The sequence below is a fragment of the Sorex fumeus genome, unplaced genomic scaffold, assembly GCF_029834395.1.
Source record: "Sorex fumeus unplaced genomic scaffold, SorFum_2.1 ptg000034l, whole genome shotgun sequence".
NCBI lineage: Eukaryota > Metazoa > Chordata > Mammalia > Eulipotyphla > Soricidae > Sorex > Sorex fumeus.
In genome coordinates this window covers 23,452,918-23,470,446 of record NW_026606091.1, presented here as the reverse complement: position 1 = coordinate 23,470,446, position 17,529 = coordinate 23,452,918, and the positions used below count along the sequence as shown (strand labels likewise).

Genomic DNA, 17,529 nt, shown 5'->3' with positions numbered 1-17,529 from the left:
ACACCAAGGGTCCTGAGCACTTCAACCCCAGGTCCTGCATCAAACAATACCTCAACATGGTTGGCTGAGCATCCATGGAAAAGGCCCCAGGGTTCCTGAGCACCCCAGGGAGGCCCACACCAAATGAAATAGATGTAATCAGCATTTTTAATCATGAAAAATCAATTGAAAAAATAATGACTTGAGAGTGACATAGCTCTGGGATTTGGAGCGCATGCCTCACACACTTTTCAACATCACAGTCTCCCAAACACTACCAGAGTAACCCCCAAGCACCAAGCTGGGAATTGTCTTTGAGCACCTACAGATGTGACCCAAAAAAACTAAAATAAATAGAAACTGAAATATAGAGGCTTGCTCTTCAAGCCCGTGTTCGGCATCACTTGATCACGTATCTCGCGTGCTTGTCTCTGTTTCTTTGCTTATTTCCACTCCGGAGAAGCCTGTGTTCTCTCTTGAACACATTTAATCCCCTCCCCACTCTCACATCAAAGTTTCATTCATTAAAAACTAGTTTGCTTCACAAAAAGAAAAAAAAAGAAAAGACTATCAGATTTTAAAGGAAAGACTTCTCACAACTAGGTCACAAGTGCCTCCTGGCTGATTAATTCTGAGACTTTATGGATTTTAAAAAACTTCCTATTCTCAGATAAGGTAAAATCTAAAATATGCATCTTGAAATCAATTCAACAGGATCAAAGCATTGTCTCTTAAATATCAATGTGTTTATATATTTGACATTAAAGATCAATGGGGAGAAAAATTTAAAAATAAAACAGGAGGGCCAGAGAGATGGTATAGTGGTAAGGCGCTTGCCTTGCATCAGACCCAGGTTTGTTTCTGGCGCCCATGTAGTTCCCCAAGGCCTGCCAGGAGGGATCCCTGAGCACGTAGGCAGAAGTAAAGCCCTGAGAACAGCCAGGTATGGTCTCTCCAGAAAAAAAAAAAAAAGTAAAATGTCACTGGGTAGCTTAAACCACTGAACATTAGCTGTTCCTATATACAATGTTGCCTTATTTATTCAGCACACATGACAACTTTAAAAAAAAGCTGGGGTGGGGGGGGAGAGAGGGAAAGGGAGGGAGAGCGAGAGCGAGAGCGAGAGCGAGAGCGAGAGCGAGAGCGAGAGCGAGAGCGAGAGGGAGAGAGAGAGAGAGAGAGAGAGAGAGAGAGAGAGAGAGAGAGAGAAGCACCTGCCATAGAGGCAGGCAGGGGGTGCCGGGTGGGGGTGGGGGGTGATGGGAAGAAAACTGGGGACACTGGTGGTGCTGGGAGATGTACACTGGTGGAGGGATGGGTGTTGGAACACTGCATGACTGTAACCTAATCACAAACAGCTTTGTAATGGTCTACCTACAGTGGTTCGATTTTAAAAATTGGCTTAATTTTAAAAATTTAAAAAAATTGGGTTGGAGCAATAGCACAGTGAGTAGGACGTCTGCCTTGCACGAGGCCGACCCGGGTTCGATTCCCAGCATCCCTTATGGTCCCCCGAGCACCACCAGGAGTAATTCCTGAGGGCATGAGCCAGGAGTAACCCCTGTGCATCGCCGGGTGTGACCCAAAATAGCAAATAAATAAATAATTTATTAATTAAAAGTTAGGGGGCTGGAGCGATAGTACAGTGGTTGGTATGCTTAACCTTAACACAGCTGACGCAGGCTTTATCCCTGGCAGCCCATATGGTCCCTGAGCACTGTCAGGAATGATTCCTGAGTGCAGAGCCAGGAGTAACCCCTGGGCATTTGTAACCCAAAAACAAACAAACAAAAAGTCCTATGAGGGAGGGGACTGAACCCAGAGAGCTCACATTCATGAGGCAAGTGCTCTACTGCTGAATTTCATCTCTGGTTCCCCACAAAATGAAAAATTCTTAAGTGAGAAACTCACTATAGAACTTTATTTTCAGGGCTGAGATATAGTACAGAACTAAGGCATTTGCCTTGTGCACAGTTAACCCGGGTTTGATCTGCAGTACTATATATGGTACTACACAGAGTCCCCAGGTAGCGCCAGGAGTGATCCCTGAGCACAGAGCCAGAAATAAATCCAAGAATGGGCAGGTATAGCTCAAACTTGCCCCAAACTTGCCCCCCACACCAAAGGGGGGAAAAAAGTATTTTCAATAAACGGCACTACTTTAATAATGTTAAAAAATTATTTACATTGCCTACCCAAATGTTCTGCAACAGGGATTCTAAATTTACTCTAAAAAATGCAGGGGCCCAGGGGCCCAGGGGCCAGAGAGATAATACAGAGTGGGAAAGGTGTTTGCCTTGCAACAAGAGACCCAGGTTCAATCCCCGCCACCCTAAGTGGTCTCCCCCAAGCCCTGCCAGGAATAAGCCCTGAGCACTGTTGGGTGTGGCCCAAAACCAATAATTTTTTTTTAAATTTAAAATAAAAATGCAGGGACCCAAAAGACGACAGTATAGGATGTTAGGCACTGTCTTGCATGTGGCAGCTTTAGCCAAGCCTGGTTCAATCACTGGCATCATATATGACCTCTGAGCACAGCCAGGAACGGCCCAAGCACCACCAGGTGTGGCCTAAAAATCCAAAAGTGAATAAACATTTTAAATGCATTTTTTACGTGAAGGGGGGGAGGGCTCTCACTTTCACTGGCAGAGCCTGGCAAGCTGCCCGTGGCGTATTCGATATGCCAAATACAGTAAGGACAACTGGTCTCCTTCCCCTGACCCTGAAAGAGCCTCCAATCATTGGGAAAAGATGAGTAAGAAGAGGCTGCTAAAATCTCAGGGCTGGGGCTGGAGCGATAGCACAGCGGGTAGGGCGTTCGCCGTACAAGCGGCCAACATGGCTGACCCGAGTTCAATTCCTCCGCCCCTCTCGGAGAGCCCGGCAAGCTACCGAGAGTATTCGATATGCCAAACACAGTAACAACAAAGTCTCCAATGGAGACGTTACTGGGCCCGCTCGAGCAAATCGACGATCAACGGGAGGGCCTTTACCTTTTTACGTGATCCAAAAATCAAAAATAAATAAAATAAATAAAATAAAATAAAATCTCAGAGCTGGGAGGAATAGAGATGTTACTGGCGCCCGCTTGAGTAAATCAAAAATGGATGGGATGACAGTGATACACCGATAGTGATTTTTACATGATGACCCAAATTTACCAGATGAAATCAACAAGTCATCAGTTTATTTTGAGAGGGGGACCCTCCCAAACAACATTTAGGGGACTGGGGGCTATCCCACAATACTTGAAAATCCAGGCCATGTGGTTCCATGTCCCGACCTGTGATGCAACGCTGCTCTGGCCCAGTGGCGATGGGAGTCAACAGGGACATGCTGGCAATGACAGCTGGGGGCAGGGTGTTGGGGGGAGGGGAGACTAGGTAGGTAGTACTAGAGAGCAGAGGTCAACTATTTTTGTGGGGGTTGGGTTTGTCACACCCAGCAGTGCTCAATGTCTACCACTGGCTCAGACTGGGACTTCTGAGTGCCTGGCAGACCATGGAGTGGTGGGGTTTGAACCTGGACCTCCCACATACAAAGTATGCGCTCAACCCACTGAGCAACCTCGTTGGTCCTTCAACAATTTTTTAGGAGCCAAAGTGATAGCACAGCAGATAGGGCATTTGCCTTGCACATGTGGCTGACCCGGGCTTGATGCCCTGGTGGTACCACGTATGGTTTAACCCTCTCCAGGTGTAATCCAGAGTACCAAGAGTGATCCCCACTCGTAAAGCAGCAAAGCCACCCTGGCCAAAACACTGAGATTTACAAGGCCTGAGATTTACAAGGCCTGAGAGTCAGTAAGGCACATGACTTTCACACAACCAACCCAGGTTCGATCCCTGGCATCTCATATGGTTCCCTGAGCATCACCAGGAGTGATTCCCAAGTACAAAGCCAGGAGTAAACCCCTAATAATCACAAGATATGGCCCAAAAATCACAAAGAAAAAAAAAAGAAATTAAATCACAGGGGCTGGAGCAATAGCACAGCAGGTAGAGCGTTTGCATTGCACGCAGTCAACCCGGGGTCAATTCCCAGCATCCCATACGGTCCCCCGAGCACCGCCAGGAGTAATTTCTGAGTGCAAAGCCAGGAGTAACCCCTGAGCATCGTCGTGTGAACCCCCCCCCCAAAAAAAAGAAAAAAAGAAACTAAATGACAGAATCATAAATTAAGAGTATGTTGTAAGCTGCAGTACATTATTGAGCACAAAGAGAGTTTGGTGTTTCTGAGGGATCGAAAGTGAGGACAAAAGGAGCAATAAGACACCAGGTAGGGTGCTTGCCTTCCACACGGTCAACCAACCTGGGTTTGATCCCTGGCACTCCATATGGTCCCCAGGGCCTGCCAGGAGCAATCCCTGAGCACAGAGCCAGGAGAATGCCCTGAGCACTGCTGGGTATAGCCCCAAAACCAAAAAGGAAAGAAAAGAGGGGGGCTGAAGCGATAGCACAGAGGGTAGGGCATTGGCCTTGCACACAGCCAACCCAGGTTCGATTCCCAGCATCCCATATGGTCCCCCGAGCACTGCCGGGAGTAGTTCCTGAGTGCATGAGCCAGGAAGAACCCCCGTTGTAACCCCGCCCAAAAAAACGGAAAGAAAAGAAAAGGAGGGGCCGGACACATAATCCAGGCAAACAGCGAACGCCTTGCAGACAGCTCTGATCCCCAGGGTCGGACAAGATGATCCCTGAACACAGAGCCAGGAGTCATCCCTGTGGCCCCAAAATCACACACACACGTTTTAAAAGGGGGTTAAAATAAAAGGAAAGAAAGGTGATGAGGGGCTGGAGCAATAGTACAGTGGGTAGGACATTTGCCTTGTACGCGGCCGACCCGGGTTCAATTCCCAGCATCCCATATGGTCCCCTGAGCATCGCCCGGGATAATACCTGAGTGCAGAGTCAGGAGTAACCCCTGTGCGTCGCCAGATGTGACCCAAAAAGAAAAAAAAAAGAAAAAGAAAAAAAATAAACTAGACCTTGTCCATTATCTACCCCACCTGTAAACCCCTAAAACCCTGTAAGAATTATAGAGTTTGGGGGCCAGAGATTGTACAGCAGGTGGGGCACTTCCCTACATGCTGTCGACCCAGGTTTGACAGCACCACATATGGTCCCCCGAGTCCTGCTAAGGAGTGACTGAGTCCACGGCACAGTGCCAGGAATAAGAGCCCTGAGCACAGCCAGGTGTGGTCCCCCTCCCCCAAATAAAAAAAAAATCACAGAGCTTCAAGTTTGGTTTTGTTTTTTTTTTTTGCTTTTTGGGTCACACCCGGCAATGCACATGGGTTACTCCTGGCTCTGCACTCAGGAATTACTCCTGGCAGTGCTCAGGGGACCATATGGAATGCTGGGAATCAAACCCGGGTCGGCCACGTGCAAGGCAAACGCCCTACCCGCTGTGCTATCTCTCCAGTCCCACCTCAAGATATTTTTTCAAGAACTGCAAAATTCATTTACAAATGCTTTTGAAACACTAACACCCAAAGGAAGAGAGAGAATAAGAGGGAATGTGCCTGTCACAGAGGCAGGGGGTAGAAAGGGGTGGGGTTGGCGGAATGGATACTGGGAACATGGAGGTGAACAGGCACTGGTGGAGAGATGGGTACTCGACCACTGTATGACTGAAACATAATCACAAAAGTTTGTAAGTCTGTAACTGTATCTCACAGTGATTCACTTAAAAAATTTTTCTTTGTGAAATACAAGTCTCACAAATCTCCATTATAATTGGCTATCATAGTCAAAATAGACTGAAGTCTGGCCTGAAGAGCTAGTACAAGGGTTAAGGGGCTTATTCTACAAGGGCTAACTAACCAATGTCCCCCAAGCACCCATCAGGGATGACCCCTGAGTCCAAGCTGCAAGGTGCCTCCAAGCATCTCTGGGTATGGCCCAAAAAACTCCCCCAAAGTTTTTTTAATTGGTTTGGAATCAAAGCAAGCAGAAAAAGATCAGTTAATAGTTTAAAAATAGCAAAAGTTAAAGGATTGGAGCAATAGCACAGCGGTAGGGTGTTTGCCTTGCGGCTGACCCGGGTTTGATTCCCAGCATCCCATATGGTCCCCTTAACACCACCATGGGTAATTTCTGAGTGCAGAGTCAAGAGTCCCTAGTCCCTGTGCATCGCTGGGTGTGACCCAAAAAGCAAAATAATAATAATAATAACAACAACAACAATATGTAAAAGTTAGAGACATTATGAAAATGCTAAGAATCACGACCTACAGAAGCCAACATGCAAACTAAAAAATTTAACATGAAATTACAGTAAATGTCACTTTATAAGTGGTAAAGAAAGCTCTGTGCTGGGCCCAAGCGAGAGTACAGCAGGTAAGGCAGCTTGCTTTGCATGCAGCCGACCCAGGTTCAATCTCTAGTATCCCATATGGTCCCCTGGACCCCAAGGGGGGGAGATTCCTGAGTGCAAAGCCAGGAGTAATCCCTGAGCACTGCAGGGTGTGGCTCAAAAATCAAGGGGGAAAAAAAATAAAGAAAGCTCTGTGCCAACTTCTAACTGCAGCTGTAATGGAACACACTAAAAGCCTTGTTTTACAACAAAAGCAGTAAAATAAAAAACAATGGTTTTTAGACCTATCACCAGTGCAATGTAGTTAACTCTTCATGACCATAAAACTCTCTCTTTAATGAAAAACTTTTAGGACAAAAGCCCATACAGTGGGGAAGAAAATGCTACTGAACAAAATTAAAACATAAAACCTACTTAGGAATTTTCAAACATTCTGTACATGTCACAAAAGCCTTATAGAAAGAAAGAAAGAGAGAAAGAAAGAAAGGGAAAGGAAGGAAGGACGAAAGACAGAAAGACAGAAAGGAAGAAAGGAAGGAAGGAAGGAAGGAAGGAAGGAAGGGAGGGAAAGGAAGGGAAAGGAAGGAAGGAAGGAAGAAAGAAAGAAAGAAAGAAAGAAAGAAAGAAAGAAAAGGGGCCAGAAAGAAAGAAAGAAAGAAAGAAAAGGGGCCAGAGCATAGCACATGGTAAAGCTTTTGGCCTTGCACACAGCTGATCCAAGTTCAATCCCAGCACTGCACATGACTGCCAAGTACCACCAGGAGTAAGACCTGACCTGAGCACTGGTGAGTGCAGCCAAAAATAAATAAAATAAAACCTTTCTTAATAGAAATGAAAAAAAAAAATTTTTTTTGGCTTTTTGGGTCACGCCTGGCGATGCACAGGGTTTATTTTGAGCTTTGCACTCAAGAATTACTCCTGGCAGCGCTCAAGGGATCGTATGGGATGCTGGGAATCGAACCCGAGTCGGCCGTGTACAAGGCAAATGCCCTACCTGCTGTACTAAGAATCCAGGCCCTAGAAAAGTGTATGCTACAGAGGCTCCTTCAATATTTACCTATTAAAGAGTTTCTCTCCACACTCTTTTCCCATTACTTAAACAAAAACCTTACAATCTGTGACCCATTATTTTCATTCACAGAGTTTCTTTATCACACCTCGGTGGTGGCGCTCAGGTGCTGGGGATTAGATCCAGGTTTGGCAGCATGTAAGGCAAGCGTTTTACCTCTGCACGCTCTCTCTCTGCGCCCCCCCCCCCCGCTTTGTTATTGTAATTTATGGTTTGGGGGCCAGGCAACTAAATTTTTCTACTGTCTACAAATATTTGATAAGAGTAATAGCCTTCATCTCATCGTGGATACGGCAATTCCTTTTCCAACCTGTCACTAATGACTTGAATGTTTACTAAGAGATTTTAAGTACCCTCATCTACACTGTGACCATAAAACATGAAGCGACACAGGATGGGAGTGGGAGAGGGAGAGGGAGAGGGAGAGCGTGAGAGCGAGCTAGCTCAACAACTGGAACACATGCTTTGCATGTAGGAGGCCCAAGCTCATGGCAGCCATCATAGGGTCCCCCAGTATCCACTGGGAACGATACCCCAATACTGAGCTGGATAACGTAGGGGGGAAAAAAGAACAAAGAAAACATGAAGCACACAGCAGAGAAGAATACAGTCTTACACAATATTCTCACATTTTACTAGGCAGTCAACCACCACCATCCCAGAAACAGATCTTACATTCTCCCATTACATTTTCTGCCAAGCTAACCCCACCTCAAGCATGAAACTAATACTTCTACCTTAAAACTGGTTAAAAAAAGGAAAGAAAGAAAGAAAAGTAATGGGACAGTCCTAAAAATACACATCATTACTACATGACTAAGATGCTGATTTAAAACTTTTGCCAAGATAGCCCCTCCCTTCAAAACAAAGATTGACTCACTGCTCTATTTTATTTAATTTTGGAAGAGAAAAAAACAAAATGGAATGGTTTCCTGAAAGTATTCATTTTTTGGGGTCTCTGCCCCCAGTATTTAAAAAAATATCCAAAGTTGAAGGCCAGACGCGTGGCTGGGTTCTAGAGCCATTTCCCTTGCAGGAGTGAGGCCCCAGGTATGGTCCCTGGACACCACAACTTACATCCAACTATCTGCGACTTGGTCTCTCAAAAACGGTAAACAAACAAAACAAAACAAAATCCTCAATATCACCAAATTCCCTATCTCGGAAGGGATTTTTTGGGGTTTTTTTTTGTTTTGTTCTGTTTTTAATTTAAATCCCTTTAATCTGAAATGATCCTTCTCACTAGCCTGAAATTTTGGAAAAACCTCAGGTCCTCGGTTACCAAGGAATCGTCGTACTAAATTCACAGCGGCTCAGCGCAGTTCCTTCCACCTAGGAGAGCACCCGGGCCAAAGCAGCGTCGTCCTGTCCCGCCCTGGTCCCGGTCCCCAGTCCCTGTGTCCCCCCCCTCGGCCCCCCAAAGCGGCAAACTCTCAACGCCCCTATCCAGGGCCGGTCCCCCCGCCCCCCACTCCGGATACTTCTCCGCGGGGGGGGGGGGGACGAGGCGAGGCCGTGAAGTTGGTGGCAGGGTGAGGACAAAGGGCACTTTTGGAAACTGAGCACTAAAATAAGATGAGGACACACTCGTGGGGGGGAAGAGGGGTAGGGTGGGGAGCGGGCTAAGATGCAAGTTCTCCCCAAGTGGACAATAGCAAGAACACGCAGGCACCCGCCTCGTGTGTGTGTGTGAGCGCGCGCGCGTGTGTGGGCGCCGAGGGTCCCGCTTCGTGGGTGCCCACGGGGTGGGGTGGAGGGGGGGGCGCCGAGTAGAAAGCAGCCCCTAAGGCACGCACGCAGCCGGGGCACCGGCACCACCACCACCACCACCCCGCAAAGCCCGGCTCGGGTCACACCACCAAGGCAGCCCGGGGCATGACAGGCGACCACCCTTCCCCCACCCCCACCCCACCCCACCCCTCCCGAAAAATAACAGCAGAGGTCCAAGCCCGGGAGGCTGCAGGTCACCCTGCCCTCTGGGGCAGTTCCAGACGGCGCGGCGAGCCGGACCCCCTCTGGAGCGGCGCGGGCCGGGCCCGCAACACAAAAGGCGGCCCGGGGCCTCCCGCCCCGCCGCCTCCGGGGGGCCCGGGGCCGAGCCGGGGCGCCGCGCCGCCCCCCCGGACAAAGGGAAGGCGTCGGGGGCGCGCGGCCGGCCGGCCGGCGCGGCGGGGGTGGGCGCCGCCGCCACCGGGGCCTGCCTCGCTCGCGCCGGGGCCGGCCGGGGCCGGGGCCCGGCGGGGCGCGGGATCGGGGCGCGGGGGGTGGCGGCCGGGGCGGGGGCAGGGCGTACCTTGAAGTAGCCGCCCTCGTAGAGGGTGTTGGGGGGCCCGAAGATGGCCACCTCCCAGTTGTAGAGGTCGGACTCGTCCACCAGCGTGATCCGGAAGCCCTCCACCGGCTCCTCCTGCAGCGATTTCAGCTCGAGCATCAGGGCCTTCTGCGAGCTGGTCATCTGCTGCTGGGCCATCGCGGCGGCGCCGCCGGGCCCCGTGCTCGCCCCCCACGCTCCGGGCCGCCGGCCCGCACCAGGCCCCTCCCTCGGCGCCGGGCCCCGAGCGACCGTGCGCCGGCCCGGGCCCGGCCCGTCCTCCTCCTCCTCCTCCTCCCGCTGCTGCTCCCGGGCGGGGGTCGCGGGGGGCCGCGGCGACTGCGACTTGGGGGGATTCGGGGCCTGCCCCCCGGAGGGGGCCTCAACTTGGCCGCGGCGGGGTCTGGGGGGTGGGGGTGGGGGGCGCACGGAGGACGGCGGCGGGGAGGCGGCGAGGGGGGCCGGGCCGGCCCGGGACTGCCGCGCTCGCTCTCCCGCTCGCCCTCTCCTTCTCGCTCCCGCTCGGGGGGCCGCGGGGCGGGCGGGGGGGCTCGCGGCGGCGGCGGCGGCGGCGGCGGCTGCTGCGCGGGGGAGGGGCGCGGCGGCGGCGGCGGCGGCGAAGGAGGAGGCGAGCGAGAGCGCCGCGCGCCGCGGGAGCGACGGAGCCGAGAGAAGAAGGAAGGGAGGGAGACGGGGAGGAGGAGGAGGAGGAGGGAGGGAGGGAGGAGGGACTCGCGCCGGGACGGGGCGCGGGGAGGGGGTGGGGGGTGCGCTCGGCGGCCCCACGGCGCCTGCGCGCGCCCCGCCCTCCCCGTCCCTGCGCCTCCGCCTCCTCCCACCTCCCCGCCTCCTCCCTCCCCGCCGCCCGCCTGGCGCGGTGTCTGCGCTTTGTGACGCCGACACGTGTCCCCCCTCCCCCAGACTCACACACACGCGCACACGCACGCACACGCACACACACACGCACGCAAGCACACGCACGCACCGGCGCTTGAAGGCCCCAGCGGCTGCTGGATTGTGGGGGAGGAGGGGGTGGGGAAGGATCCCGAGCTAGGCCTCAGGACCCACCCCCCCACCCCGTGACGGTGGTGCGGGTGGACGCCGCGGTGCACGCCCAGGGGAAAAGCCCTGCGGCCCAAGTGCGCTTGGCGCCCTCCTCCTCCCCTCCCCCGCTGGCCTCCACCATCTGGGGCCTCTCGGGCCCCTCCCCTGGACAATCTGCCATCCCTGCACCCAGTGGAGGTTTGGCCTGGTTTGTGCCAGACAAGGAGGGGCGGGGGCGTCTCACCCACTGGTGAAATCGAGCCCACCCCACCCCACCCCCACGACGTCCTCCCTGCACGTCCTCCCCTCCATGACTGTGTGTTCTCGGAGGATGGGTGAGGGGGTGAGGGTTGACCCATCTGAACTTCCCTTCCCTTCTGAACTGCAAAGAGGAAGTTGCGGGGGAAATAAGGAAATAATACAGACACCCCGAGTGACTTGCTCTCCTCCATGCTTTGGGCGAATGTTCTGGCTGTCCCTCAGTTTACCCTTTGATCAGGCTGAAATGCGTTTGCTGGTTGAAATTTGACCTCCTGAGCTAAGAACTTTTGAGACGGTAGATCAATGCTGGGGCGGGGGCGGGGGGGGGGGGGGCAGGGCGGGAATGCTTAAACGTTTGCTAGGGAAGAATCCTAAGGGGAGACTCCAACATACTCAGAATTTTAGGATCACAACGAATGACTCCATCGTTTACAATATAGCTTCCTTTTCATCATCTTCCTTCAAGGGTTAATTATACCTAACAATTGTAAAGACTAAATACGAGCTCTATATATAGCATCTGGCACATGGTAAATGATTCTTATTAAATGGAGTTTTGGTGTGTGTGGTTTTTTTTTTTAACTCTTTGGTGCCAGGGTTGGAGTCCAGGGTCTCACAACTGTGAGGCTAATACATTACCAAGGACTACAACATCCCTAGTCCTCAGAACTTGAAAGAAAAGAAAAATAAAGTGTAGCTGTACTCAGAACACTACCTCTCAAGCATGGGGGTAGAGTGGCACCCAGCAGTGCTTAGGGGCCATACCTAGCTCTGCACTTGGTGGGTTGCTCACATTGGGGTCAACCACATGCAAGGCAGGTGCCTTAAGCCCTGTTCCTCTCTGGTTCCTATCCATCCATTTTTAATAGATTTTTTTCTATTTTCAGCAGCTTTTTCTCTCTTTGTTTATGGTGTCAGGAATGAAGCACAGTGCAAAACAAGAACCAAGTAGGAATTGTACCACTTCATCTTACACCATTTAGTTTTATACTTAAAAAAAAAATTGAGGGGGCAGAGTGACAGTACACCAGTTTAGGGTGCTTGCCTTGCACTTGGCCAACCCCAGCTTAATCCCCAGCATCCCATATGGTTCCCCGAACACACCAGGAGTGACTCCTGAGCACAGAGCCAGAAGTAACCCCTGGATGTCTAGGTGGCACCCAAAAGCTAAAAACTTTAAACTAAGATAGTACAAAATTTCCCATATATACCTTTCACCCAGTTTTCCCTGTTATTTCCATCTTACATAATGTTCTTTAATTTCTGTGCCAGAATCCCATCTGGGACACATATACAGTCCTCATGTTTTTGTTAGGTTCTACTTGACTGTGCTGATTCTTGTTTTTGATGACCTGACAGTTGTTTTGTTGTTGTTGTTGTTGTTTCGGTTATGGTTTGGGAGGCACACCCAGCAGTTACTCCTGGCTCTGCATTCAGGAATCACTTCTGGTGGGGCTCAGACGACTCTATGGGGTGCTGAGGATCAGATCTGGGTTGACTGTGTATAAGGCAAGCATCCTACCTGCTGTATTATCATTCTGGCGCCTAACTGACAACTTTAATGTTGCTGTGTGTGTGTGTGTGTGTGTGTGTGTGCGTGCGCACACGCACGCACACACATGTGTTACCAGGAATCAAACCCAGAGATTCAAACATGTAAGTAAGGCACTCTATCACCAAACCACATCCGAGGCCTGGCCCTTACAATGTTTTGGGAAGGAAGGGGATTACAAAACTAATGTCAGGGGCAGATAATACCAATATGACTTCATGCCTATAGGATCTCTTTTATGCCTCTGTTGCAGACTGTATGTACTCCAGGGAAGAAAGTCATGCACACAGTGCACTCGGAAGGCCCCCTACATCTTGTTGTTATTGTGCTATTTCTCAGAGCTCTCTGAGTTGCAAAGAACGCAGTTTTCAAATCTACTCTCTAGGAGATCAAATTCCACTGGCATTAGAGCTTACCTCAGAAGCCAGGGAGTGATTTCAACGTGACAGCACCTCCTCCCCCAAATGATGGTGTCGGACTGGTTCCGACTTCCCCTCCACCACCTCTCAATTTAAGGACAAGCAGATTGCTGACCTGGAAATGTGGGAGATGGTGTTGACACCTTTAATAACAAGGCTATGAGTAGACAAATAGGCTGAAAGTTCATCTTCAAAGCATCTCACCCACATAAACTCAGCACAGCCCCACCCTGACCCACAAGGTGGGTAAATCCCTCCTGTAACTCACTGGAACATGTACCTGGCACCCACACCAGAAACTGTTTCCTGGGATAAATCAGCTCACTGACTGAGTGAATAACCACAGTTGCTGTGACCCTAGACTGAGTGACTAAGAAATGCATACCTGTTTGGAGACACTCATGACCTACTGTGTTAATGAGTGGTGTACTTCATTCTCCATCGAACTAGAATTTCATAGGTCTTTTGTCATGCTTTTTTGTCCTAGGTGGTAAGACTGTTGGTAGATTGCAGTTGTGTCATTCAGCCCATTTCTAAACCACCAGCACATGGTCTTGACACAAAACAGACACTAAGTAATTGTTCTCTTGGGCTTATAGCCAAGACTGGCCCCAGAATATGGCTCAGTGGTAGATATGGCTCAGTACCTACCTGCCTCGCATGAATGAGGCCCTGGGTTCCAGCCACTGCATTGAAGGGGCGGGGTAGGGGTGGGATGAGTAGGACCATTGATAAAAACAACTAGGGCTGGAGTGACTCTGCAGTGGGTGGGGCACTTGCCCTGCATGTGGCTGAGCTGGATTCTATCCCAGCACCCCATATGGTCCCCTGAGCACAGAGGAGAAAGTCCCGAGTACCACTGGTGTAGCCAAACAATAACAACAACAACAAACAAACAAACACCAAGAAAAATTCTTAAATTGAATCTCCCCAACCTCTTCCCCACAGCCCACACCCCCAATATGTGAGAGAGTAGTTGCTCAAGATAATATATATGTATATACATATACATATATATATTGCAGCATTGTAGCGCTGTCCTCCCATTGTTCATTGATTTGCTCCAGTGAGCACCAGTAACGACTCCATTGTGAAACTTGTTGTTACTATTTTTGGCATATCAAATATGCCACCAGGAGCTTGCCAGGCTCAGCCGTGAGGGCGGGATACTCTCAGTAGCTTGCTTGGCTCTCCGAGAGGGACGGAGGAATCGAACCCGGATCAGCTGCGTGCAAGGCAAACACCTACCTGCTGTGCTATTGCTCTGATGATATATATATATGCGTATATATATATATATTTTTTTTACATCTAGCTTTTTCTTGGGGCTTAGCCTGGCTCTGCATGCAGGAATCACCCATGGTAATGGTCAGGGGACCATATGGGGTGCTGGGAATAGAACCTAGTTTGACTGTGTGCAAGTACCTTTCCCAATGTACTATCTTCCTGGCACCATGAATTCTGTTTGTTATTGTTGTTGTTTTTGAATTTGGCGCCACACCCAGTAGTTCTCAGGACTTATACTCCTAGCCCTGCACTCAGGGATCACTCCTAGTAGGGCTTCGAGGGGGTCCTTTGTGTGGTGCCCAGGATTGAACCTGGGTCAGCCTGTGTAAGGCAGCACCCTTCGGACTATAGTGTCTCTCCAGTACAATGTTATAAATTCTATAAGGACAACAGTTCATAACCATACATAAGCTACTATAGTAGGTCCTCAAAACATATTTGTTGTAGGAATCAGTGTCAGAAACAGCTTCCTGGAACTTGCTCATGTTGTTTCATGATAGAGACTGACTTGACAGATTGGCGCCCTCTGGTGGTAAAGGAAACAAGACATTGACCCTTATACAATGTCTCTGTATAACTCCAACCAGGATGTTTGAAGAACTGATTGCCTTTCTTCCAGAAGTTACAGAAATCTTAGTAGATAAATGAGAGACAGGATATTTTCTTTAGGGGGTTAATTATGTTTTTTTTTAATTTTATCTTTGTTTCTTTTTTTGGGGGGGCACACCCGACAGTGCTCAGGGAATCACTCCTAGAAGTGCTCAGAAGACCATATGGGATGCCAGGGATAGAACCCAGATCAGCCACATGTAAGGAAAGTGCCCTACCTGCTGTACTATTGCTCAGATCCCCTTTATGTGAATTTTAGACACTATCATTTACAACATTGTTCATCATTTGGGTTTCATGCGTATGTTTGAACCTTCACCAGTGCCTCCCCTTCAGCCCACCTTCCCCCCAGTGCCCCCTTCATGGTGAGCTCAGTTATTTCTGATTTTGTTGTGGAGCCAAACACTATGGTTCTCAGAACTTATTCCTGGCTCCTAGAGGTTCTCAGGGGACTGTATAGGGATCAACTGTATGCAAGGCAAGTGCCTTACCTGCTGTACTATCTGGTCCCAGTATTAGTCTTTTTAAGGGATCAAACTTTTTCAATTTTGCATATGATAATACCTGTAAGTCTCTTTAAGAAACCACAATCTTCAATCCCTGACACCCCATATGGTCCCCCAAGCACTACCAGAATAAAAAACTACAGTCTTGGGAACCAGTGAAATAGTTCAAAAAGTTGAACACAAAAGTGCTGGTTTTGATCACAAGCACTGCCAGGGTGCAATCCCAAAGCACCACTAGGCCAGATGTGGTCCCCCTCAAAAGAAAAAACCCAATGGGGCTGGAGTGATAGCAGAGCGGATAGGGCCTTACACACGGCCAACCCGGGTTTGATTCCCAGCATCCCATATGGTCCCCTGAGCACTTCCAGGAGTAATTCCTGAGTGCAGAGCCAGGAGTAACTCCTGTGTATTGCTGGGTGTAACCCAAAAAGAAAAAAAAAGAAAGAAAAAACCCAAAATAATAGCTACCATTCAATGTGTATCAGTATGTGAGAGGCTTCCACTTAGTTCTCACAAAAATCCATAACATGGTCATTATTAAAGGTAAAGGGTACCGATTTTACTGAATCTAATGAGAATTCAAGTAAACTACCCAAGGAGGCTGGAAAGATAGTATGGCAGGTAGGGAACTTTTCTTGCATGCAGATGACTTGGGTGAGTGCCTAGCCAAGAGTAAGCCCTGAGCACCACTGGTGTGGCCCAAAAAACAAAAAGAAAAGGAAAAGTACCCAATATCAGGGTTGGAGAGAGTAGGGATCTTGCCTTGCCCCCAGCCATCCCAGGTTTGATCTTCAGCATCTCATATGGTCCCTGAGCATTCCAGGAGTGATACCTGAGTTCTGTGCCAGGAGTAACGCTTGAGCACTGCCAGGTGTGCCTCTCCCCACCTCCCACCCCCCAAAAAAATCTTACCCAAGATCATGCACTTAGTAAATAGAGTCTGGAGTTGAACCTTGGCCACCCTTCTGTAGTGTGATTGCTCTTTGTTCTGTTTTGTTTGGTGGTGCTCAGGTAGTCCCCAGAGGCGCTCAGGGGACGAAACAGTGCCAGGGATCAAACTCAGAGTCTTTGGTATGCAAAGCACGTGCACCTGCCCCTTGAGCCCTGCCTCTCTCTTTAGAGTGACTGCACTTAACCACTATTCTGTGATGTATCCTTAGTTTGAAGTACCCGCCACAGTTTGTGCATACTGTATCACCCCCAAGGCTACAGTTAAAGTATTTATTGACATTTTTCCGTCAAACTCTAAGAAGCTCTTGAAAAAGAACATTCATGCATTCTTTCATTCATTGAATATTTACTGGAAGTTTGATAAGTGACAGGATTTGTGCTAATGCCAGGGATACAGGAGTGAATAAGTAATAAATACTGAAATAACTGGGTCCATGACCTGAAGAGAGAGCACAGTAGGTAAGGCGCTTCCCTTGCATATGGCCAACCTGAATTCAATCCCTGGCATCCCCAGAGCACTACCAGAAGTAATTCCTGAGGGAAGAACCAGGAGTAACCCCTGAGCATTGCTGTATGTGGCCCCAAAACAAAAACAAAAAAGAATTGGCTATTGTCCATGTGGAGTTTACATCCTATAGGCCAAAACAAACACAAAACCCATAATTAGTAGGCAAAATACATTGTAAATTTTGATGAACGTAAATAAAGGTGATGAAAAGAGAGAGACATGGGGGAGATGGCTTAAGGGCCTGGAGTATATGCTTTGCATGCATGAGACCTGGATTTGAGTCCCAGCTCCAAATGATCTCCTGAACACAATGATGGGAATAGCCTCTGAATATTGCTGGGTGGGCCTCCCAAAAACATATATAAAATAAATGAATTTTTAAAGGGGAAGTTTAAGATTGAAAATACGGTAGATGTACTTAAATTGAAGATAATGGGACTGGAGAGATAGTACACATAGTGATGATCTTGCCTTCTGTGCTGGCAGTTCAGGTTTGATCCCAGAACCACATATGGGGCCCCAAGCACCACCTGAAGTGACCTGTGAGTACAGAGCCAGGAGTAAGCCCTGAGCACATTTGGGTGTAGCTCAAATACTGAAAAATAAAAATGGTGCCAAAGAAAACTCTGTGAGGTTATGCTAAAATTAATAAAAAAGATCAATTTGTGAGACTTGAAGGTAGGAGCATATTTCCAGGTTCCTGGTTTGTGATTAT

At 49.3% G+C, this 17,529-nt stretch overlaps 1 protein-coding gene across 1 annotated transcript in view; it reads right to left on the bottom strand.

Annotated features, from left to right (window-relative positions):
• Positions 1-9,971, bottom strand: part of UBE2R2 (ubiquitin conjugating enzyme E2 R2) — an 84,051-nt gene extending 74,080 nt beyond the window's left edge. The window contains exon 1 of the mRNA XM_056117005.1: positions 9,660-9,971. Coding sequence (XP_055972980.1) covers positions 9,660-9,836 — 177 coding nt within the window. The 5' untranslated portion in view covers positions 9,837-9,971. The remainder of the gene's footprint in view (positions 1-9,659) is intronic.
• Positions 9,972-17,529: the final 7,558 nt, after the last annotated feature.